General features: G+C 47.4%; 2 protein-coding genes across 5 annotated transcripts in view; both read left to right on the plus strand.

The window, feature by feature from the left end:
- The window catches only part of fhod1 (formin homology 2 domain containing 1), a 46225-nt gene extending 32697 nt beyond the window's left edge, over positions 1-13528 (plus strand). For all 4 annotated transcript variants that reach the window (XM_047050953.1, XM_047050955.1, XM_047050956.1 and 1 more), the window contains 12 exons: positions 1639-1796; positions 3365-3499; positions 6133-7091; positions 7551-7706; positions 7999-8181; positions 8924-9043; positions 9536-9697; positions 9961-10151; positions 10344-10536; positions 10977-11136; positions 12222-12398; positions 13178-13528. In XM_047050953.1, the coding sequence (XP_046906909.1) occupies positions 1639-1796; positions 3365-3499; positions 6133-7091; positions 7551-7706; positions 7999-8181; positions 8924-9043; positions 9536-9697; positions 9961-10151; positions 10344-10536; positions 10977-11136; positions 12222-12398; positions 13178-13260 (2677 nt within the window). In that variant the 3' untranslated portion in view covers positions 13261-13528. The remainder of the gene's footprint in view (positions 1-1638; positions 1797-3364; positions 3500-6132; positions 7092-7550; positions 7707-7998; positions 8182-8923; positions 9044-9535; positions 9698-9960; positions 10152-10343; positions 10537-10976; positions 11137-12221; positions 12399-13177) is intronic.
- A 948-nt stretch (positions 13529-14476) lies between these two features.
- Positions 14477-23000, plus strand: part of slc9a5 (solute carrier family 9 member A5) — a 15620-nt gene continuing 7096 nt past the window's right edge. The window contains exons 1-3 of the mRNA XM_047050958.1: positions 14477-15107; positions 20984-21286; positions 21692-21855. Coding sequence (XP_046906914.1) covers positions 14777-15107; positions 20984-21286; positions 21692-21855 — 798 coding nt within the window. The 5' untranslated portion in view covers positions 14477-14776. The remainder of the gene's footprint in view (positions 15108-20983; positions 21287-21691; positions 21856-23000) is intronic.

The following is a 23000-nucleotide window of genomic DNA, read 5'->3' on the forward strand; positions in this document are numbered from 1 at the left end:
GGGTGTGACCTCCTGCTTGGAGCCTGCTGCTTCATGGGATCTTGGTGTGTCGGCTATTTTTATGTGATGACCCTTTGTAATTAATGGGGTGGTGTTGAGAGTTTAAACGTTGTCTCTGATTAAGCCAATCACTTAACACAATTTAATGTTGAAGATCTTTCTAATCACATTGTTTCATGAAAATAAATGTTTGAGCTATATCTTTTAAGTTTTGCAATATATTAGATTTTTATAGTTTTACGGGTTTTTTTCTTCGCCACTGACCTTCGTAATTCAATATCCTATCTTCTACTCCTTAGTTTCAACTTTTACCCACTTAACAGAAAGATATTCTTTTTTTTCATCTTTTGTTTTTGTGTTTTATACGCCGGTGCTACTTCCTGCACACCTGTGATGGTAATCATGCCAGTAGAGTCCTCTTGGATTAGGAATAGAATCCCAACAATGTGACCAGGGCTATAGAAGACAAGGCCACCGCAGAACACCAGCACCGGACATTCCCCTCGCGCCCCAGTAGTGTTCAACTGCAGCCGCACATAAAGCATGAGTCATTTCAGACAGATTATACGCCTCCCACATCTCTTTAGGCAGGGTTTGTCTTCCACAGTAGTCATTGGTGGTGTTGCGAGTCCAGCCCTCCCCCCACACCCTCAGAAGACACCTCTGCTTCCCAGCGCGTGTCCCAGCACGTGGACCTGGGAGAGGTAGTCATGTCTGGTGCTGTGGACTAACCTGGCTTGATTGGCTGTGTGCCGTGGTCTTAAATCCATACTTTAGCCATAAGGGCATGGAACGTCTGGTTTGGATTGAGAAGACTACTGCATGTCAATCGATCTCACCCGATTCATGTCCCTCTGATCACCAAGCAGTCATGGGGAGGTTAGCAGAGGGGTTTCCTGTTGAAGTCAGAGGCAGTTTGAGTCCAGTAGCTGGTATATCGTACACACACTCAGATATATTAAAGTCATAAATCTTATCCATGTAAAGGAGTAATCCCAAGGGGTCTGTTTTAGGGTACAGCCCCCCCCCCTTTCCCCCCCTGTGCTCTCCTCGTATCCCTCCTGTGGTTTTGTCTCATTGTGTGTGTGTGTGTGTGTGTGTGTGTGTGTGTGTGTGTGTGTGTGTGTGTGTGTGTGTGTGTGTGTGTGTGGCACGTGTAGGTTTGTGTATGTGAGTTTGTGTGTGTGAGTTTGTTTGTGTATGCATGTGTATTTGAGGTGGAGGAAGGGAACTTTGTGGGTGGTGAGTGTGGGGGTATGATGGTTGGCATGGCTTCTATTGCTGGCTGGGGAGCGGGCGTGGGCTTCAAGCCCTTCAACAGTGCGTGTTTTCACATTTGGGTGTGCTAAGGGAAATGAGCAAAACGTGTCTTTGCCTGTACTGCCTCTAAGAAGAGTCTAAGGGTCTCCAAGGTATTTCTCGTTGGCTATACCCATTCTGAATCTGTCTTCATTCACTTTGGTGAGGGGAATTGTATGGCACCTGGATGATAATGGTCCAACTCTTTCCCTAAAATACAACTTTTTCGATGTATTCTGGTAAATAACCCTTTCTGCAATGCCCTAATTCAGCTCATAGCGCTCGCCATTTTGTTCCAGTGTCACTAACAGCTTCCTGTTTTGCTGTGCTGTCATGTAGAGACACATTCCTACGCAGCCTGGCCATCACTCAGCAGGAGAAGAAGAGAAGGGGTTTGAACGTCAACAAGCTCCGCAAGGTTCCCTCCCAGGAGGACAAGGTCCCTGCCCCGCACGAGGACACTCCCTCACCTGCGGATTCAGGCACCCCCACGGAAGGTACCAGAAAACAACACCTGCATGCGACCCGCACCGTATACTTCACGTGTGCTGTAAAGATAACGCCTCCTCCTCCCCCCCCCCCCCCTTCCTCGTCTCCCCCTCTCTTCCTCCCCACGCCTCCTCCTCTCCCCCTCCCTGCCTCCCCACGCCTCCTCCTCTCCCCTCCCTTCCTCCCCACGCCTCCTCCCCCCCCCCCTTCCTCCCCCACTTCTCTCCCCACCCATGTTTCCTCCCTCCTCACCCCTGGCACCTTTCCCTCCTGAGGTGTTTCCGTGTGACGCACACGAGCTGTGAGCACGTCTCAAACGATCGCGGCCTGGTCTTTCTGAAGCGGACAGGGTCGCAACCTCTTACATAACAAACATACACGGTCTAGGCTTCCTGCTGCTCCAGACCAGAGATGCTAACAGGCTTATAATAGACCCAGACACTGGCTCACTGCTCCTGTAGAGCTGAGATGTTGTTCCCACCAGCTGATGTCTGATGCAGATGTTATTGTCCCGGCCCGGGTCAAAGACATAGATCAGAAACCTGGACGTGTTTGAGGTGTGTTAGATTTATACTCCGGATTCTGCCTCTGTTGAGCCACTGCCATCGCTTTCACCACGCTGCATGACTAAATCAGGTACAATGTCAACAAATGGTTCTGACCCGGGTCAGCGTAGGTCCCTGGACAGGACTCCAACTGCTCAGAGATGAGGGAAGGGTCTGCCAACATGCTTTCATGTAGGATTTACAAACATCCCCTGTTGTAGAAGAGTAGTTTGATCAATGTTCTCTAATATAGATGTCACCCCAGGGAGTCCCTCCTCTCCTCCATCTCCCACCGGGTCAGAATGAGAAGTCAAAAACAAATCACTCGGATAGCCTTCGTCTGAAACCGTTAAATCCACAGAAGTGCGTCATCCAATCAGATTCACAGAAAACCTGATGCCACGTGGGCTCCAGATTGACGGGAGCGGTGTCCGTGCCAGGCTAGGGCCAGGCTGGGCCACCAGATGAAAGTCCAAGTTGGAGTTTCCCATGAAGTGTCCCCGGCCCCTGCGTGAATGGGGCTGCCTGGCAGGGTGGCAGTGCCCGCTGAAAGACCCGCTTCTTTTGCATCCGCTAAAGAGATGGAAATGAGACAGAGGCCCAGAAAGTACCCCCCCCCCCCCTCCCACACACACACACACACACACATACACACACACGCACACACAGGCGTAAGATGGAGGGAGGCGAATGAAAGGGCTCTCTTTTCACGTTGACATGAATTGAAGACAGTCTCGGTTGCGTTGGGGGGGTCAGGGCACTAACGTCTGAGATGGGAGAGACCAGTCATGCCCAGTTAGCTGTGTGGGTCATTCACACATTGTGATGTCTCTCAGACTCTGGTGTTTGGTGGACAGTATGTCTATAAAAATACTTCTATAAATGTATGTTTGTTAGAGAGATTTAGTGAGTGTTTGTGTCTGTCTGATTTGTGTGTGTATGTTGGTATAAGTATTTTGGTATAAACTTTAGTTTCATCTGGATGTGACTAAATGTTTGTATTGCGTGTGTGGTGTGTGTGCTTCTTCCAGGGTCGGACCAGGAGGGCGGCGGTGCGGATCCCCAGCTGGCGGGCCAGGGCTCCAGGGGGAGCAGCAGAGGTCCCAGCCCCTGCACCCTGGAGCACCCAGCTGACTCACACACACAGACGGCCAATAATGAACCAGGCAAGAGATTACAGTTACTGCAGTATCTCCCTCTCTCTCTCTTTCTGTCTCCCTCTCTTTCTGTCTCTATCTCTCCCCCTCTCTCTGTCTGTCTCGCTCTTTCTTTCCTTCTTGCAACTGTTAAGCTTGGCATTATATCCAGTAAAGCAGTGTATTATATCCAGTAAAGCAGTGTATTATATCCAGTAAAGCAGTGTATTATATCCAGTAAAGCAGTGTATTATCATCCAGTAAAGTAGTGTATTATCATCCAGTAAAGCAGTGTATTATCATACAGTAAAGCAGTGTATTATATCCAGTAAAGCAGTGTATTATATCCAGTAAAGCAGTGTATTATCATCCAGTAAAGTAGTGTATTATCATCCAGTAAAGCAGTGTATTATCATCCAGTAAAGCAGTGTATTATCATACAGTAAAGCAGTGTATTATCATCCAGTAAAGCAGTGTATTATCATCCAGTAAAGCAGTGTATTATATCCAGTAAAGCAGTGTATTATCATACAGTAAAGCAGTGTATTATCATACAGTAAAGCAGTGTATTATCATACAGTAAAGCAGTGTATTATATCCAGTAAAGTAGTGTATTATCATCCAGTAAAGCAGTGTATTATCATCCAGTAAAGCAGTGTATTATATCCAGTAAAGCAGTGTATTATATCCAGTAAAGCAGTGTATTATATCCAGTAAAGCAGTGTATTATCATCCAGTAAAGTAGTGTATTATCATCCAGTAAAGCAGTGTATTATCATACAGTAAAGCAGTGTATTATATCCAGTAAAGCAGTGTATTATATCCAGTAAAGCAGTGTATTATCATCCAGTAAAGTAGTGTATTATCATCCAGTAAAGCAGTGTATTATCATCCAGTAAAGCAGTGTATTATCATACAGTAAAGCAGTGTATTATCATACAGTAAAGCAGTGTATTATCATCCAGTAAAGCAGTGTATTATCATCCAGTAAAGCAGTGTATTATATCCAGTAAAGCAGTGTATTATCATACAGTAAAGCAGTGTATTATCATACAGTAAAGCAGTGTATTATCATACAGTAAAGCAGTGTATTATATCCAGTAAAGTAGTGTATTATCATCCAGTAAAGCAGTGTATTATCATCCAGTAAAGCAGTGTATTATCATCCAGTAAAGCAGTGTATTATATCCAGTAAAGCAGTGTATTATCATACAGTAAAGCAGTGTATTATCATACAGTAAAGCAGTGTATTATCATCCAGTAAAGCAGTGTATTATCATCCAGTAAAGCAGTGTATTATATCCAGTAAAGCAGTGTATTATCATCCAGTAAAGCAGTGTATTATCATCCAGTAAAGCAGTGTATTATCATCCAGTAAAGCAGTGTATTATCATCCAGTAAAGCAGTGTATTATCATACAGTAAAGCAGTGTATTATCATACAGTAAAGCAGTGTATTATCATACAGTAAAGCAGTGTATTATATCCAGTAAAGCAGTGTATTATCATCCAGTAAAGCAGTGTATTATCATCCAGTAAAGCAGTGTATTATCATCCAGTAAAGCAGTGTATTATCATACAGTAAAGCAGTGTATTATCATACAGTAAAGCAGTGTATTATCATACAGTAAAGCAGTGTATTATCATACAGTAAAGCAGTGTATTATATCCAGTAAAGCAGTGTATTATCATACAGTAAAGCAGTGTATTATCATACAGTAAAGCAGTGTATTATATCCAGTAAAGCAGTGTATTATCATACAGTAAAGCAGTGTATTATCATCCAATCAAAAACCGTAGTCGTGCATTTAGGTGAAAGGGAAGCCATGGGATCCAACACAGTAGGATGGCTAAGATCCCACCCACACATCTTTAACATGGGTAATACGTTGGAGATATTGAGAAACTGTTTGGGTTTATAATCTCCAGACGAGGGGGTGGAGCCACTGTGACACCTAGTGAAACTTGGAGAACACAACTAATACCCATCCTTAGCTGCAGTATCCTCAAAACATGTGTGCGGACATTTCCCTAGAACACCATTTCACAACTTTCTTTTGCCTTCAACGGATTTCTTTTATTGCTCTGAGCAGGCGGCAGTTTGACCCTCTGACAGTTTCTTCACGTCCGGTAGCTAATTTGGAGCCTAAATATTTTCATTGTGGTTTTGGCTTTGAAGATAACAAGTCAGATCCCATCTCTCCCCCCACCTGTGGCCCGGTGCCAAATGACCCAGTCCAAAACCAAGCCCCCAACGGCCCTGGGCTGGTCCACTTTGGGAGGGCGGGGGACGTAAACTGTTTACAGAGAAGCCGATGAGGATCTGCTTCCTGTTTCCTGTTCCAGTCTATCAGGCTGACTGGGACGTGCAGACATGGTTCTGAGCTCAGAGCGTTTCAAGCGATGGTAACTCATGAAACTACTGAACTCCGCTCTTAAGTCTGGAGATATATTCATACTTTATTTGACGGAAATATGTTTTTCTTTTTTGTTTCTGCAGAGTTGGACTGTGGTTGTGCAAATAATTAACAACAAATTCAAGATTTGTTTGTGGTGATGTTTGTGGTGACTGCTGGCTACTTGTTGACATTTTTAAGATAGGTAGTTTCTGCTTGTGACCTGTTAACACGCTGGAAGAGTTAACTCCGTGCTCCCATCCTCTAGGTGGCACTGTCCGTCGGCAGGGCAGTGTGGTGGAGCAGCGCAGCACCCTCTCCAACGACAGGAAGTTCATGCTGGACATGCTCTACTCCAAGAATTCCACCGGAGGAACTCTGAGCCCTCTGGCTGGCTCCACCAACAACGAAGAAGAAGAAGAGGAGGAGATGGAGAGCCCTAGCATGGACGACGACCTGGGCGGTGTGGGCAGCCTTGCGGAGCGTCTCTCCAGCCTGCAGGCGTACTCAGCCCGCCCCTCGCTCAGCGAGGACGGCAGCTCGCGGCGGGCCGAGCTGGACTTCCTGGGGGGCTCTGCCCAGGCGGCCCGCACCCGGCTGGAGGAGCGGAGGGCCCACGGCAAGTTGCGTCCGCAGCACAGCATCGACGCAGAGACGCACTCACGCAGCCTGGAGAGGACGCTGATGACGCCGCTGGCACGCGGCCAGGGCCAAGGCTGGGAAAGCCTGCAGACCAGCTGCCGGGCCCTGCGCATCAAGGACCTGGACTTCTCTGACCTCCTGGAGGAGGAGGACATTGACGTGTTGGACATGGACACCTTCGACACCAGGATGCCCAATGGCGGCGTCCCTCCCCCTCCTCCCCCACCGCCCGGTCAGGCCGGAGTTCCCCCGCCTCCACAGCTGCCCCCCCCAGGCACCGCCCCCCCTCCTCCTCCCCCACTGCCAGGCCTGGGAGGGCCCCCGCCTCCTCCCCCGCCCCCCCCATGTGCTCCACCTCCGCCTCCCTCCTCCTCCTCCTCCTCGCACCAATGCCCCGAACCGGCGTTTGCCAAGAAGCGCAAGACGGTCAAGCTGTTCTGGAAGGAGCTGAAGCAGTCCGACACCCCCAGGAAGTGCAAGTTTGGCCGGGGGACGGTGTGGGCCTCACTGGATAAGGTAACCGTGGATACGGCCAAACTGGAACACCTGTTTGAATCCAAAGCCAAGGAGCTGCCTGTTGCCAAGGTAAGACGAGTCCCTGTAGAGAATTCTAGAACTGGCGGTCGGTTTCTGCGGCCATTTAATGATGACTCATCTCAGTATATTTCCCTTAATTGTGAGACTTTTTACATTAGTGTCATCTCTTCATTTTTTTTTTATGAAGTATTACGTTTAATTATGTTTTTGTATTTGTACTGTTTTGGAACTATGTTACTCTACGTAATGTACTACGTAATGTAATGTACTACGTAATGTAATATACTACGTAATGTAATGTACTAAGTAATGTAATGTACTACGTAATGTAACGATTGTAATTCATATCTTCCATTTTCTTTGTAGATCTGTTTGTATTTTATTTTTTATGATTGTAAATTTAATTGCCACGGTGGATTTTCTGTGAATGCACAAAATACCCCTGAAACGAAAATGGAAAAAACAAACCGGACATTCTGATGAGCTGTTTCCCATTTCCTCCTGCAGAAAGGACCAGAAGTGAAGAAGTCTTCTATTCAGGTACTGGACCCTAAAAGGAGTAATGCCATCAATATTGGCATGACAGTACTTCCTGCCATCCACGTCATCAAGACAGCCATCCTCAACTTTGATGAGTTTGCCATCACCAAGGAGGGCATTGAGGTATTACCATGTTTCTACCACCGAGGGGTGCTGTTGGACTGGTGATGGTGCATTGCAGTGCCCAGTAATGTTTTGGGCAGAGCAGCGATCAATGTAGATCTGATGTTTGTCAAACGCAAGTTTGTACGTGTGAAGCATCATAAACAGGTTCTGAAAATAATTTCAGCAAATAATTGTTTGTGGTCTGTTGTCTTGTTTGTCAATACAAAGACGAACGTGAAATCTCACAACCACCACCCACCCTCTCTCACCCCCACCCTTCCTCCCTCCCTCCCTCCCCTCCCCTGAGCAGAAGATCCTCACCATGGTTCCCACGGAGGAGGAGAAGCAGAAGATCCAGGAGGCTCAGCTGGGCAGCCCTGACGTTCCCCTGGGCACGGCCGAGCAGTTCCTGCTAACGCTCTCCTCCATCAGCGGACTCAGCTCTCGCCTGCAGCTCTGGGCCTTCAAACTCAACTACGAGACTCTGGAGAAGGTGAGGGGAGGGGGAGGGGAGGGGAGAGGAGGGGGAGGGGGAGGGGAGGGGAGAGGAGGGGGAGGGGGGAGGGGGAGGGGGGAGGGGGAGGGGGGAGGGGGGAGGGCAGGGGGAGGGGGATATGGATATGGCACTGCATGTGGGTGGGTGGATCAATGAGGGCCGGCCCACCTCGCTTCCTTAAGGCATCCTTCAGGTGTTTTACCAAATCCAGCCATCACTCTGCTTGATGCCCGACGGCCTGATAATGTTGAGGGGCTTCTGGCAGCGTTTTCTAGAAGAGCGTGCAGGGAATATAAACAACCTCAACATTACCCTAAGCACAGGAATCTGCTAAGTTGCCACATTCTAACTGGCTGGTGCCTGGAGCGTGTGCCAGACATCCTCCATCATCTCTCTATACAGCCACGGCCTACACAGCTACACCACCTACACTCCGCCACCACGATGGGCAGCTTGGGGTTGGTGACGTTAAACCCAGTGGCAAAAATCTATCAATTTAGGGGCGGGGCAATTATATGACATTTTCCCAAAATCAATTCCTGAGGGGAGCACCAAAATTACTGCTGTAATTGTACATTATTGAAATGTCCTTATGTTTACATTGATTTATTGGGGGGGACAAACCATGTTTCCCAGGATGGGGGGGGGGGGGTCGTGCCCCCCCTGTCCCCAGTGGGATTTCCGCCTATGGTTCAACCCTTCTGTCCTCCTCCCTCCATCTCTCTGTCTGTGGAAACAGGAGATCGCAGAACCTCTCTTTGACCTGAAGCTGGGTATGGAGCAACTGGCCAAGAACAAGACGTTCAAGCGTATCCTGGCAACGCTCCTCGCCATCGGTAACTTCCTCAACAGCACCAGCGTAAGAGAAACTCGTGTTTGTCTTTATCGTAATGTTCGCCTTGTTGTCTACCTTCTTGAGATAAAGGAAAGTGAGCAAGTTCTGGATGTTTCTTCTGCATTCTGTCTGTTTTAATCAAAATGATAAACAGGGTTTCAGTATCTAAAGAGTCGAAATGCATACGTCCGGCGCGTGCTGAAAGCTTAAACGCATGCCTTGGACAATCATCTGCCTTCCTGATTTACTCTGACTTGTAGGACATAAGTAGATTAGAAGAACATGTTTGTTTAAAGGCTGGAGAGGGAACGCCAGAGGTTTTATGTTTGTTGTGGCTACTTATAGAGATGGATGGAGGTCGGCTTCACCATGGTTAGGGTTAGGGCTTCAGCCTGATATGGCCTTGTGCATACGTAGCTTGAACATAGTGTGTGTGTGTGTGTATCTGTCTGGTCGGTCGGTGTGTATGTGTGTGTGAACATTGTGTGTGTGTGTGTGTGTGTGTCCATCCATCAGGCCAAGGGTTTTGAGCTGACCTACCTGGAGAAGGTGACGGAGGTGAAGGACACTGTCCACAGACAGTCTCTGCTCCACCACACCTGCAACTTTGTGGTGGAGAACTATCCAGACACCTCTGACGTGTACTCTGAGATTCCTGACATCACCCGTTCTGCCAAGGCAAGACCCGGCTGTTACTGTTCAGCTGACCACAGTTCAAGAGATAAAAACTCACTATTCCAATAATATATATATTTATATTCTAATATCCTAATATAGTCAGTGCAAAGTTATTTATCCATCTGTTGCTTTAATTTCTTTTGATCTCTTGCTTTCCTTCTTCAATATTGCCCTTCCTCTCACACTCTCTCCCTTTCCCTCTCTCCCTTCACTCCTCCTTCTCCCTCTCCCTCACACCTCCACCTCTCTGGCGGCGTACGCAGGTGGAGTTTGAGCAACTGTCTGACAACCTGGTGCAGCTGGAGAGGAGGTGCAAGACGTCGTGGGACAGCCTGAAGGTGGTTGCCAAGCACGAGACCAAGCCCCTGCTGAAGAACAAGATGACAGAGTTCCTCAAGGACTGTACCGAGAGGATCATCATCCTTAAGGTGGTGCACCGGCGCATCATCAACAGGTACAACACACACACACTCTGAGAAACACACACACACACTCTGAGAAACACACACACTCTAAGAAACAAGCTCACAGTACCCATCAACCACCTGCACTCAGCCTCCCCTCATTCAACACCTCTTGCTCTCACACACACACACAAACACACACACACCACAGCCATGTATTGATCTTGCCGCCCCTCCTCCAGGTTCCACTCGTTCCTGCTGTACCTGGGCCAGCCCTCGTACTCGGTGCGTGACATCAAGGTGACCCAGTTCTGCAAGATCATCAGTGAGTTCTCCCTGGAGTATAGGACCACCAGGGAGAGGGTCCTCACCCAGAAACGCAAGAGGGCTGTCCACCGAGAACGCACCAAGACCAGGGGCAAGATGATCACAGAGGTGGGGCCTGGATGGAGGGCTGGAGGTGGGGCCTGGATGGAGGGGGGGAGGTGGGGCCTGGATGGAGGGGGGGGAGGGGGGGCCTGGATGGAGGGGGGAGGGGGGGGAGGGTTGTGTGGTTCTGATAAACCCACACACAAAGGAAATGTGGATGTTGTGATGTTAACTAAAGGAAGAACTCACAGAAATATTGTCTTGCTTGGGTAAACGGAGTTGTTGGCTTACTTCTGTATTAAATGACCTTGTCCAGGCCTGGCCTTGTGTATTGGAGAAGCTATCACTCTGCTTGGGTACTCATCATAAGTGCCTTCATTTGAAAATGACCTCATTGGACCCTCACTGTCTCTTTCTTTCTTATTCATCCCTTCATTTTCCCTCCTTCTCTCCTCCCTGCTCCTCTCTTCCCCGCCCCCCCCCCCCCCCCCCCCCCCCCCACCCAGACGGAGAAGTTCTCCGGGGCGGTCTCACAAGAGGATGACTCCGCCTCCGTCTCCATGACAGCGGAGGCGGAGCCTGAGCAGGAGGAGCATAAGAACATGAAGAACATGCTGATCAGCAGCTCTGTCCAGTGTGGGCTGAGACGCAGCCGCGCAGTCCGCAGTAAGACACACACACACACATACCAGACACACATATATACCAGACTCCCACACACACACATACCAGACACACACATTGACACCGGACGCGCACACGCACACTTTACATTTAGTAATTTAGCAGACGATCTTATCCAGAGCGACTTACAGTAAGTACAGGGACATTCTCCCCGAGGCAAGTAGGGTGAAGTGCCTTGCCCAATCGAACCAACAACCTTCTGATTAATAGCCCGACTCCTTAACCGCTCAGCCATCTGACGCCGACTTTAAACACACACATGCATGCACATACACACACTTATACAGTAACATACAGGAGGGAGTCAGATGGCTGAGCGGTGAGGGAGTCAGGCTAGTAATCAGAAGGTTGCCGAATCGATTCCCCGCCGTGCCAAATGACGGTGTGTCCTTGGGCAAGGCACTTCACCCTACTTGCCTCGGGGGGAATGTCCCTGTACTTAATGTAAGTCGCTCTGGATAAGCGTGTCTGCTAAATGACTAAATGTAAACATGCAAGCATACAAACACACACCAACATACAGAAACACACAGACATGCAGAAACATGCCTATTAAGTAAATTCACGTGCAGGTTCTTACTACGTTCACACACACGCAGCATATTGGTTTTCCTGGGAGTTTCCTTGAGGTGCAGTTCTATGGGTGAATGTGAGACCCTCTGTGCCAGTGCTTTGTCAACAACAAGAGCTGTATAAATAATATTGGATTGGATTTAATATCCTCTCACGACAAAGGGGATTCATGTCAAATATGACTCTGGCTTCTCCAGTCCCCAACAAGCCATGAGAGGAGAAGAGCCAGCTCCAGTCAACAAGCTAGTGTCTTCATCTGCTGTTCAGGATTAAACCTGAGATCTGAATCCAACACACTAAGACACAGTGTACCTTCACCTAATACTTAGGGTCACAACTTGGCCAGGGCCTGTGAGTGTCTTAATCCACTTATTTCTCAATAGCATGCATGTATAATATAGGCTATATAATATGTATAATGTCATGATAAAGTATGATATGTTTAATATATGATGAAAATGTTAGTTGTATAATGAACGTGTGGTTCCCCCAAGGCCTAGGCAGGGTTAGCCCCCCCCAGATGTCTGGAGCCAAAGAGGACAGCACCAGCTCTCAGGACGACGCCACCGACGAGATCATGGATCGGCTCGTCAAGTCTGTCACACAGAACCCATCAGAGAGGCCGTCCAGCCCCAAGACACGCAAACGCTCGCGCCTCAACAGGAAGTCGTGTGAGTGCGCCAGATCTCAGAGGAAGTGTGAGGGAGAGGGAGTATTGAAACAGGGCCCTTTTTCTATAAAAGAGTATACTTTAAGTGTATCTATTTTTATATACACACTTGATATGCAGTGTACATACTACTACAGTTTGTAATTATACTTTTGGACCCCACTTATGTGAGTCAGAGATGGTTTGTCACCTATCCAAGAACCTCCTCACATCTTCCTATCCCTGTTTCGCTTTCATGGGAGTCTTCAACACTTTGCTTCGCCCACCATGTCTAGGAAGGGTCAAGGTGCTGGCCTGTGTCTGTCTGTCAGCCCACGCTGATAAGGACAGGGCACAAGAACCTTTGTGTCTAAGCACAATAGCGGCACTGTGTCCAAAACAGCCCACTATCTCCCAAGGGTCCCTATCACTGTTTTCAGTTTCTCTCTGAAGCTAACCCTTAAAGATCATATCCAGCTTGTTCAAACGCTGAATTGAAACGCTGTCTGGTAAGATCTGTGTGACTGGTTGCTGTTGAAATATGCAGCGCTGCACAGTTCCTCACTGACAGATGTTATGTCATTACCTTGCAGATTTAGCTATTTATTGATTCAGCAGCGAAAGCCAACACATCTGAATGCAGAATCTATGCTCATGGGCTCTTATACAGTGGCTTGTTGGTAGTTGTGTGTGACCTTCTGTTGTGTGCTCTGTTAAATAGACAGGCTGTGTGTGTGCGTGTGTGTGATTCAACTGTTCTCATTTTCTCTAACGTGTGGTGTGTGTTTGTTGCTTTCGCAGTGCGGAGGACACTGAAAAGTGGTCTGACTGTAGACGTGGTTCAAGCACTGGGCCTGAACAGCAAGGCTGAGGACAAGATCTGAACACCTGCACACATCTGACAGCACACAGGAGCCTGAAGGCTGTGAGATGTGTTTGCCCTCCAAATGAACTGTAGAACTAACTTCAAATGTGGAGGAAAATACCTTGATTTTTTTTTTTTAACTCCAGCCAATGGCCTGTAGCTCATGGGTCACCTGTTACACCACAAACAAGCTGTTGCCTTAAACTTCACAAACTTTATGGAAGGTTTTGTGGTTGAATACAACTTCAAGTAGGAAAATAAGGGTGGATGTGATAAGTTAACAAAGTGTTTAAATGTTCCAAAGTATTGAATTTTCAGTTTCAGTGTAGTACACATTTTAAACAAAGATGTGAGTTTCAAGTCATATCCTGTATTTTAAGATTACAGTGTACCAGTGTTTGTAAGAATTGAAATGGCACAACGTTTAGTGCAGAGTTCCCAGGTTGTGTTAAAATTGGTGTTACATTAGACAGCATTCCACTTCCTCATAGATCCTGCGTTAAGGTCAACCCCATCTCAGACAAAGATATCTAGGACAGAAACGAGTGTGTGTGTGAGAGAGTGTGTGTGTGTGTGAGAATGTGTGTGTGATATAGAGGGTAAAAGTGCTACCACACATCATATTTCTACAAACCGTTTAGCGCTTCAACACCTGTAGGTTAGCCACTGACTAAATCCATTTAGTGTCTTTGTCTCCACCTTGTTGAATTACCACTCTATCTAAAACGTTTTGGGTGAGTTTAAGTCGAAGAAAAAGATAAGTATTTACTGTACACAGGGGATTTTGTTGGTCTTGAAGGATTAATTTGATGTACAGACATTGCTTTTTTTTGCACTGTGAGGGAGGGGTAATATTGTATGAATAGCAAGGAAATATTGCCATGATTTAAATAATGCAAACCACACGTGGTCACTCACTTTCGTTATAGTTGTATATAAATTATGGTTTGACGTATGTATAGTTCAATGCATACTGCTTGTTTACACATTGAATGTATCACTGTCCGTGTTCATAACAACCACCGTTCTCCTTGCTTAGGCAGATATGCAGCGAAGTGAGCACCCCATTCGTGTTGAAAACCCCTGGTGATAATGTTGATAGCAGTGATTTTAATTGTACAATAGGTGGACAATTTTAAAGTGACAATGGTGCAGTAAATAAAGTTTCAAACAATATATGAATAAATGTCGATATTTATTGGCTTCATATATATTTTTTCAATTGAAATATTTTACTATAACTTAAACATATTTTGCCTACACACTGATAAAAAACTGTTTATGTATGCAAAGTATGGAGACCTAATCTGACAGTTTTGTCCGAGAGCACACCGTCATCGGCATCTGATGGCTCTTTAACAAGCCTTTGCTGGTCCTGAGAGGGTTCGGTCACGTGCCAAGATACGCCAGCAGTACCTCTGTTGGGTTACCGGCAAGTGACCGGTCACTGGTTGTCCCGCCGTCTCTCCGTGACTCCCCTTTATGGACGTATAAAAGAGAAAAGAAGATGTCACACCGCTGAGTGTAGCGGGAAGATGCTTGCGCTCAGTTTGCTGTTGCTGACGGTAGTCGGTGAAGCTGCGACTGACCTTTATGTGACAGAAGCATCGCTTCAACATGAGCTCGGGCTCAGTGCGTCGCCGCCGTTGCCTTCCCCGACTGCCTCCCGTTTTAAACCCGAGGAGTACGGTTCGCCCGGGATTGCCTTGGCGAGGACTGCAGAGGAACCGTCCTCAACGACGGAAGACGGAGACTCGTCGCATCATCACGGAGGCGGTTATAAAATAGTGCAGTGGGAATGGAGCTACGTTCAGACACCTTTCATTATCGCTATCTGGCTCCTGGTGGCCAGTGTGGCGAAAATCCGTAAGTTATCCTCTCTTCACCAAACAGTGTGTAATAATCCTACAGTGGTAACCTAGCCTAACATGACAGGCTATTAAACCTATGGTACCGCACTTAACTGTAAATGTTGACGATTTAGGAAAGTTATGTAGGCTATTATTAGACATAAATATGACGACATGTATGCAATTGTGCATTCCTATTTGGGGCCTACACATTTAGATCGACTAGATTCGTTTTAAGACGAATTTTCAAAAGTATTCACTACAAGGTCTAACCGTAGCAGCATATACCTCTATCCACCTGCTTGAGTGAATTCCTTCAATAGACCACTCACACACTATGACACCGACTTCCTTTTGAACTCTGAACTACCCATGTGGATAACCACAAACCCTGCATCAGCAGTAGCTCTCTGAGGAAACAATCAGACATTATTTTTATTTTTTTCCTCCTTTAAAGTTTTTTTCTTTTTATAAATCCCCCCTTTTTCAGCAGTGGCTAATTTTTACAGTTGTACATTGCTGTAGCCTGCAGCGCACAGCCATGCTATCGCCCTCTGTCGTAGTAGAGTCACGTCAGGCTTACTATCTGTAGCTATGATGTACCGACTGGTAGCTATGATGAGGTGAGATGCTGAGAAAGTCATATTTCCTGAACACACACCCCACCACCAACCGTTTAGGGTGACACTGTCTCTCCTGAGATGCTGGCAGGGAAAACTGGTGTTCATTTGCACGCAAACACACTCACACATACATACACTCAGGCTCTCTCACACACATGCCTGACACCTGTTATACACCGACACACACGCACACCTGAACGCCGCACGTTGGAACATGAAACAAGTCGTTCGGTAAGTGTCCGCTGTCCTTGAGCTGTGTTCTTCAGAAGTTGGACTCTAGTACATTTAAATTTTACATTTAGTCATTTAGCAAACGCTCTTATCCAGAGCGACTTACAGTAATACAGGGACATTCCCCCCGAGGCAAGTAGGGTGAAGTGCCTTGCCCGAGGACGCAACGTAATTTGGCTCGGCCGGGAATCGAACTGGCGATCTTCAGATTAGCAGCCTGATTCCCTCACCGTTCAGCCACCTGACTCCCTGGTAGTCCCTAGTATAAAGCCTACTAGCTCAGCCAGCAATATCCAAGCAACGGGCATGTTTCTATCATCTATCATCGGAACTCCTCACCATCTGGCTCTCTCAGTTTTTCTTTCTCTTTCTCTCATTCTGTCTCTCTTCTCTTTGTGTTTTTTTTTGTTGCCACGACTATTTGAGTACGCCTCGTGTCTGCTTGTCTTTTACTCTCTCCCCCCCTCACTCTCCTTTCCCCTTTTTTCCACCCCACTGCTCCAGTGTTGGGATATCGTGCATAACCAGTGACACATTCCCTTATTTCAGATTTATTCCATCACTTCATTCTACCAGACGTATTCTGTTTGTCAGAGGCGTGTGTGTGTGTGTGTGTGTGTGTGCACTAATGTGTCTTGTCTTGCCATGTGGGGGGTTGCATCTCGTGTGTTGTGTGGGTGGTCGTGCCGGGTGTCTGAGTCTGCCTCAACAGCCCACACATTTCGTACAGCAGGAGACATTGTGACTAGCGTCAGGCAAATGTTCCCCTCTATCTATAGCGATTCAAGAGCAGATGCCATTAGGAAAACCAATGACAGAGAAATGCAGTGAGAATATGACTGGTTGGCGTAGGGACAAATTAGTACACCTTTCAACCATTTTAGTGGTTTCCAATAGCAAGGAGCAGAGGCTAGCCAGTAAAATAAATGTTTTGTACGGGATCTTGCCTTGCTCAGGGTTTACACGAAAGCAAAGTTTTCCACCCACCTGTATTAACAGCCACAATAACATGTTTTTTTTATCAAGCTTTTGAGTGCACTTAAGCTGAATGTACTCTCAGGCTAAACACACTAGTTTCACTTAATTTTGACCTCAATGCCTTCTGGGATGAGCTCAGGAGTGCATATTTGCCTTCGGTTGAATCAGGCATTAAGTGGTGGATCAACAATTATGTGTTTATTTTTATACATCCATACGCATCTATCTACCTGTGTGATTGTGTCTCGTTATTTTTGCGTTTCTTTACTTTTCGTCTTCGTTTCTTTTCTCTCATACCCTTTCCATTTCATTTGGCAGGCCACATCAGGGAATGATTTCACAAACCCTTCTAGTCATCAAACTAAAGAGCTCAGTCTCTCCAGTCTCTCTCCAGGAGCACAGGCTGTCCTCCTGGTACACAGGCTGCCCTGGAGCCCTGGAGCACTGGCTGTCCTCCTGGGACACAGGCTGCCCTGGAGCACTGGAGCACAGGCTGTCCTCCTGGCACACAGGCTGCACTGGAGCACAGGCTGTCCTCCTGGGACACAGGTTGCACTGGAGCACAGGCTGCCCTGGAGCACAGGCTGTCCTCCTGGGACACAGGCTGCCCTGGAGCACTGGAGCACAGGCTGTCCTCCTGGGACACAGGCTGCCCTGGAGCAATGTAGCACAGGCTGCCCTTGAGCACAGGCTGTCCTCCTGGGACACAGGCTGCACTGGAGCACAGGCTGCCCTGGAGCACAGGCTGTCCTCCTGGGACACAGGCTGCCCTGGAGCACTGGAGCACAGGCTGTCCTCCTGGGACACAGGCTGTCCTGGAGCACAGGCTGTCCTCCTGGAGCACAGGCTGCCCTGGAGCACTGGAGCACAGGCTGTCCTCCTGGTACACACCCGAGACAGCCAGATCCCACAGCCAGGCATCCTCTCTCTGTCCTTCTCTGTGTTTCTCCCTCTCTCTATTGCTCTCTCGCTACCCCCCCTTGTCCCTCCCCTTTTTTTCCCCTCCTCTCTCTCTCAGTTCCTCGCCTTCCATCCCTCCCTCTCTGTGTTTTGCACTCTCTCCTCCACCATCTTTCTTCCTTTCCTCACTCTTCACTTGCCTCGTTCGCTTCTCAGTTCGTCCTTTATGACCTTTCACAGTCCTGTGTTCCTCCTCTCCTGCCCAGTCAGTAGGATGATTCAAAGGGAAGCACTGGTACCTAACTGGAACACACGTCATCCCTCCCTCTGGTACACTCTTTCCACCTGGAACACATACGTCAGGCTTAACACTGGTAGATCAAGATCAGCGCTGACTCAACCGTGCATTTACTCAGGCTCCCAATCTGTGGCTCTCCAACTGGAAATAACGCTCTCTAGGTTTCTGCCCCCACATCATTCTTCCACACGTTCATGGAGTCTGGGTTTCGGGAGGTAAATGCACACGTGTTCTCAGCAGAGACGCAACACAGGAAAACGCTTGTCCTGTGGCCTTGCTTTGGAAGGCACACACGGGCAGCATGACTGGTAGGAAGTTTGTCCAATGTACCATCTTGATGTAACAGCCAACAGCTGTCCTTGTATTATTGCACAACAGACCTCAGTGGCCATCGCTTAATTGGTCACGCTCAGCCATAACAAGCCTATTTTGCACTTCCGGGTATTGTAAAACACCACACCACACACACACACAGTCACACACATGCACGTAGTTGCCTGAACATCTCTGCCACTTGTGTCCTGTGTGTTTAATAGGCCTCTGTAATGCCGGGGCAGCTAGACAGTAATGAGTGGTGTTAGCCACAGATAGACTGTCAGTGTGGATGGGTTTCTCCTCATGTCTCTACTGGCAGACGAGGGGAAATCTGTCCCTTTCTGTGTCATTACCAGACCAGAGCTTTTTAATCACTGTTTGAAGGACAACTGGGTGCATATGTTTGTGTGTATGAGTAGGTGGCTTCAAGTGGATGTGTGTTTGCATCTTTTTCAAGTGTGCGCATGCTAATTTGTGTGAATGGCCATCTGTGTGTGAATGCGTTAGTGTGTGTGTGTCTGTGTGTGTGTGTGTGTGTGTGAGTGCATGTGTGGCCATGTGTGATGTGTGTGGCCATGTGTGATGTGTGTGGCCATGTGTGATGTGTGTGTGTGTTGCCCATCCCCTTTCTTCTTTCCCACATGGTGACTCACGGCCGACCTTGATTGATATGTTCTAGGCAGAGGCGGGTAAACATGCACACGCACACACACACGGGACAGGAGTGTTATGTTGTCTTCAGTCCAGTCATTACACTCTCATTATTCTTATTATCCTTTCTCTTAAACAAGCGGAACAGTTTAACCCCTTAAACGCTGTCTGAGAGACTATGTCGTATATCTACAGTACTAGATGTTGATGACCCAAAGTTTTAAATGATATTTCCCTAACATTTCTTGCAAGAACCTTTTGGTTTTGTAGGATTTTTTTTGGTTGAGCTATTTCAGTTTATTTATTTTTTTGATCAGCTAAATAAAATAATAAAAATACAAACCAAATACATTATCCGCGGCATCATACAGTTTTCCCCTGTGACTACAAACCTACAGTATTTTAAACATAACAATAGGTTTATTCACTCACTGACCTTTTTTACTCCCAATTTAATAAGTATTGACACCTACAGTCGTAAGGTCTTTATCTTACTCTGTCCAGCTGGCGCTAACAGGCCTGTTAAAGATTACGTACAGTATTATTGGGGCCTGTGCCATACAGTTCTCTCTGTGTGTGTGTTGACGTTTTGTGTTCTAATGTAATTCTGTGTTACTGTAGCAACTGAGTCTTAGCACGTGGTCCTTAGAATACAAGGCTTAAGAGCAAGCTCAAGACTTGGCCCTTTGTACTGTGGACTGTAGTGCATTCTGGGAATCGTAGTAAATCTCTAATACGGATATGGAGACCACCTTGTTAGCTATACGTGGTTTGCCGGAATGGTACTGATCTCTTCTTACTCACTCGATAAAACGTATTGGTTTCACAAAATAAACCTCAAGACCCAGTTTCCCAGACAGGGATTAAGCCTGGACTAAACACGTTTTCAATGGAGATCCTCACTGAATTTTTCACTTACTTTAGGACTAGGCTTAATTCACGTATGAGAAGCTGAGCCTAAGTGTTGAATGCTGTGACATGTACAACTGATATACACAGGTAGGTGTGTGACACTGTAGGTGTAACAGGATGGGAGTTACGTAATGTGTGTGCCCTGTTGTTGACTTACTGGACTGTGTTTCATCACTGGTTAATAAGAGACTGCATCCCTCCAGATGGCTGGGAATACTGTTGTAGTATTTAGTATGTATATATATATATATATATATATATATATATATATATATATATATATATATATATGACACTGGCAAACATGTTCATTGTATTTATGTGTGTGTCTTGTGTATGTGTTGTCTTGCGTGCATGTGTCTGTGTGTATGTCTGTGTGTAAATGTGTGCATGTGTGTGTGCATGTGTGTGTCTGTGTGTATGTCTGTGTGTTGTCTTGCATGCATGTGTCTGTGTGTATGTCTGTGTGTGTCGGTGTGCATGTCTGTGTGCATGTGTGTCTGTGTGTGTGTGTGTGTGCATGTGTCTGTGTGTGTGTCTGTGTGTGTCTATGTGTGTGTGTGTGTGTGTATGTCTGTGTGTGTCTGTGTGTATGTCTGTGTGAGTGTGTCTGTGTGTGTGTGTGTCTGTGTGTGTGTTTGTGTCTGTGTGTGTGTGTGTATGTCTGTGTGTGTGTGTGTGTCTATGTGTGTGTGTGTCTATGTGTGTGTGTGTGTGTATATCTGTGTGCATGTGTCTGTGTGTGTGTGTGTCTGTGTCTATGTGTGTGTGTGTGTCTATGTGTGTGTGTCTGTGTGTATGTCTGTGTGTGTCTGTGTGTGTGTGTGTCTGTGTGTTTGTGTCTATGTGTGTGTGTGTCTATGTGTGTGTGTGTGTATGTCTGTGTGCATGTGTCTATGTGTGTGTGTCTGTGTCTATGTGTGTGTGTGTGTCTGTGTCTATGTGTGTGTGTGTGTCTGTGTCTGTGTGTCCTCCCCCCCACAGTGTTCCACTTCTCCCAGCGCTTCACCACCGTGGTCCCAGAGAGCTGCATGCTGATCCTGCTGGGCCTGGTCCTGGGCGGCATCGTCCTCATCGCCAGTAAGAGGTCCCTGTACCAGCTGGACCCAGGCCTGTTCTTCCTCTTCCTGCTGCCCACCATCGTGGGCGACGCCGGGTACTTCATGCCCTCCAGGCTCTTCTTCGACAACCTAGGGGCCATCTTGTTGTACGCGGTGGTCGGGACCCTTTGGAACGCCTTCTGTACCGGGTTCTGCCTCTACGGGATGAAGATGCTCGGGGTCATAGGTGAGCTGAGGGGGAAGACCTCTAGTCTTGTGTGTGTGTGTGTGTGGGGGGGGGGGGGGGGCGGGGAGGAGAGAGTAGAGGGGGTTATCCTTGTGTTGCCATAACAACTGGGGGGGGGGGGGAATAGGAGCAGACGTACTGGGAGGACATGGCGGCGACTTGATATTGCCTTTTTGAAGTAGTAAGGAAAAATGTATTTCCAAGGCATCCCATAATAGTTTAACTTTTGCATTAATCTGCACCTTACCTAGTTCGACATTGGCTTGTCCCTTGGGACATGCTAACTGGAGTCTGGATACAGTGTTTCATAGTTCACGACACTAACAGTTGATTTCAGTGAAAGAAACACCAAACTTGAATGGCAGCCGAGCTGACTATTGAGCTTGTCGTCCAATGGGTGTTAAGATGAGAAGGTTGAGGGCGGGCTGATGGAGTTCCTGCTGTTCGGGGCTCTGATCTCGGCCGTGGACCCTGTGGCTGTGCTGGCCGTCTTTGAGGAGGTCCACGTCAACGAGACGCTCTTCATCATCGTCTTCGGCGAGTCGCTGCTCAACGACGCCGTCACCGTGGTGAGTCACGGGCTGAGCCGCGCTGCGTTTGAACGCCACGTGCACCCGTTATTCTCTTGTCACACACACACATGCGCGCCAACACACACGCACACTGTGTACAGATCTTTATTCAAATGAACTACAGAAATATTCTCACCAAAGGGGAGGTGTTACCATGGCGATGGAGGAGCTTTGAAGGTCAGGAGACCCATGAGAGCACAAAGCACACCTGGTCAATGAGAGAGACACACAGCTGGAGAGAGGGGAGAGAGACACAGCTGGAAATGAGAGAGGGAAGAGAGACATAGCTGGAGAAGAGACGAGAGAGGGGGGAGAGACACAGCTGGAGAAGAGAGGAGAGAGGAGAGAGACACAGCTGGAGAAGAGAGGAGAGAAAAGAGAGGAGAGAGGAGACAGGAGCGAGAGACAGCTGGAGAGGAGAGGTAAGAGGAGAGATAAGAGAGGAGAGACAGCTGAATAGGAGAGGGGGGAGAAGAGAACAAATCCACAACAGCAAAGGAGAAGAGGAGGGGGACAGAGAGCAAAGGAGTGCCAGCCTGGAAGAGCAGAGCTGACCAGTAGCAGTCCTGTCCCTCTCATCAGTGTCACTGGACAAACATGGTGACATTTAATCCTGGACGCAGGAACCACACCTCACACATCCACACCAATGATTCACAACAGTGATCCTGTATCAGCCCTAAGGCTATCACATTCAGCCCTAAGGCTATCACATTCAGCCCTAAGGCTATCACATTCAGCCCTAAGGCTATCACATTCAGCCCAAGGCCCCAAGATGTTGCAGGTTCAAATCAAATGTTATTTGCATAGCCCTTTTTACAAGCAATGTCACAGAGGGCTTCACATACACGCCCGTAGAACTGCACCTCAACCCTTCAAAGAAGACAAGGAACATCTCCCGGGACAACTCAAAAAGAAAAAGAGGTTCCAATCCTCCCTTGCGTACTACTTTGTATAAAAGCCTCTGTTAAATAACAACATTATCATGATGTTCCGACTTAGCTTTAAAGCTGTATTCAGCCCAGACGATCTGATGATGTCATGGCATGCTTCACGCTCTCAACAGTGTGTTCATGAGTAATAGGATATGTGGAACTCTACGACACCCGGCAAACACTCCAACCCCACCGTTCCTCCCCATG

This window comes from Hypomesus transpacificus, unplaced genomic scaffold (assembly GCF_021917145.1).
Source record: "Hypomesus transpacificus isolate Combined female unplaced genomic scaffold, fHypTra1 scaffold_132, whole genome shotgun sequence".
In the NCBI taxonomy this organism is placed as follows: domain Eukaryota; kingdom Metazoa; phylum Chordata; class Actinopteri; order Osmeriformes; family Osmeridae; genus Hypomesus; species Hypomesus transpacificus.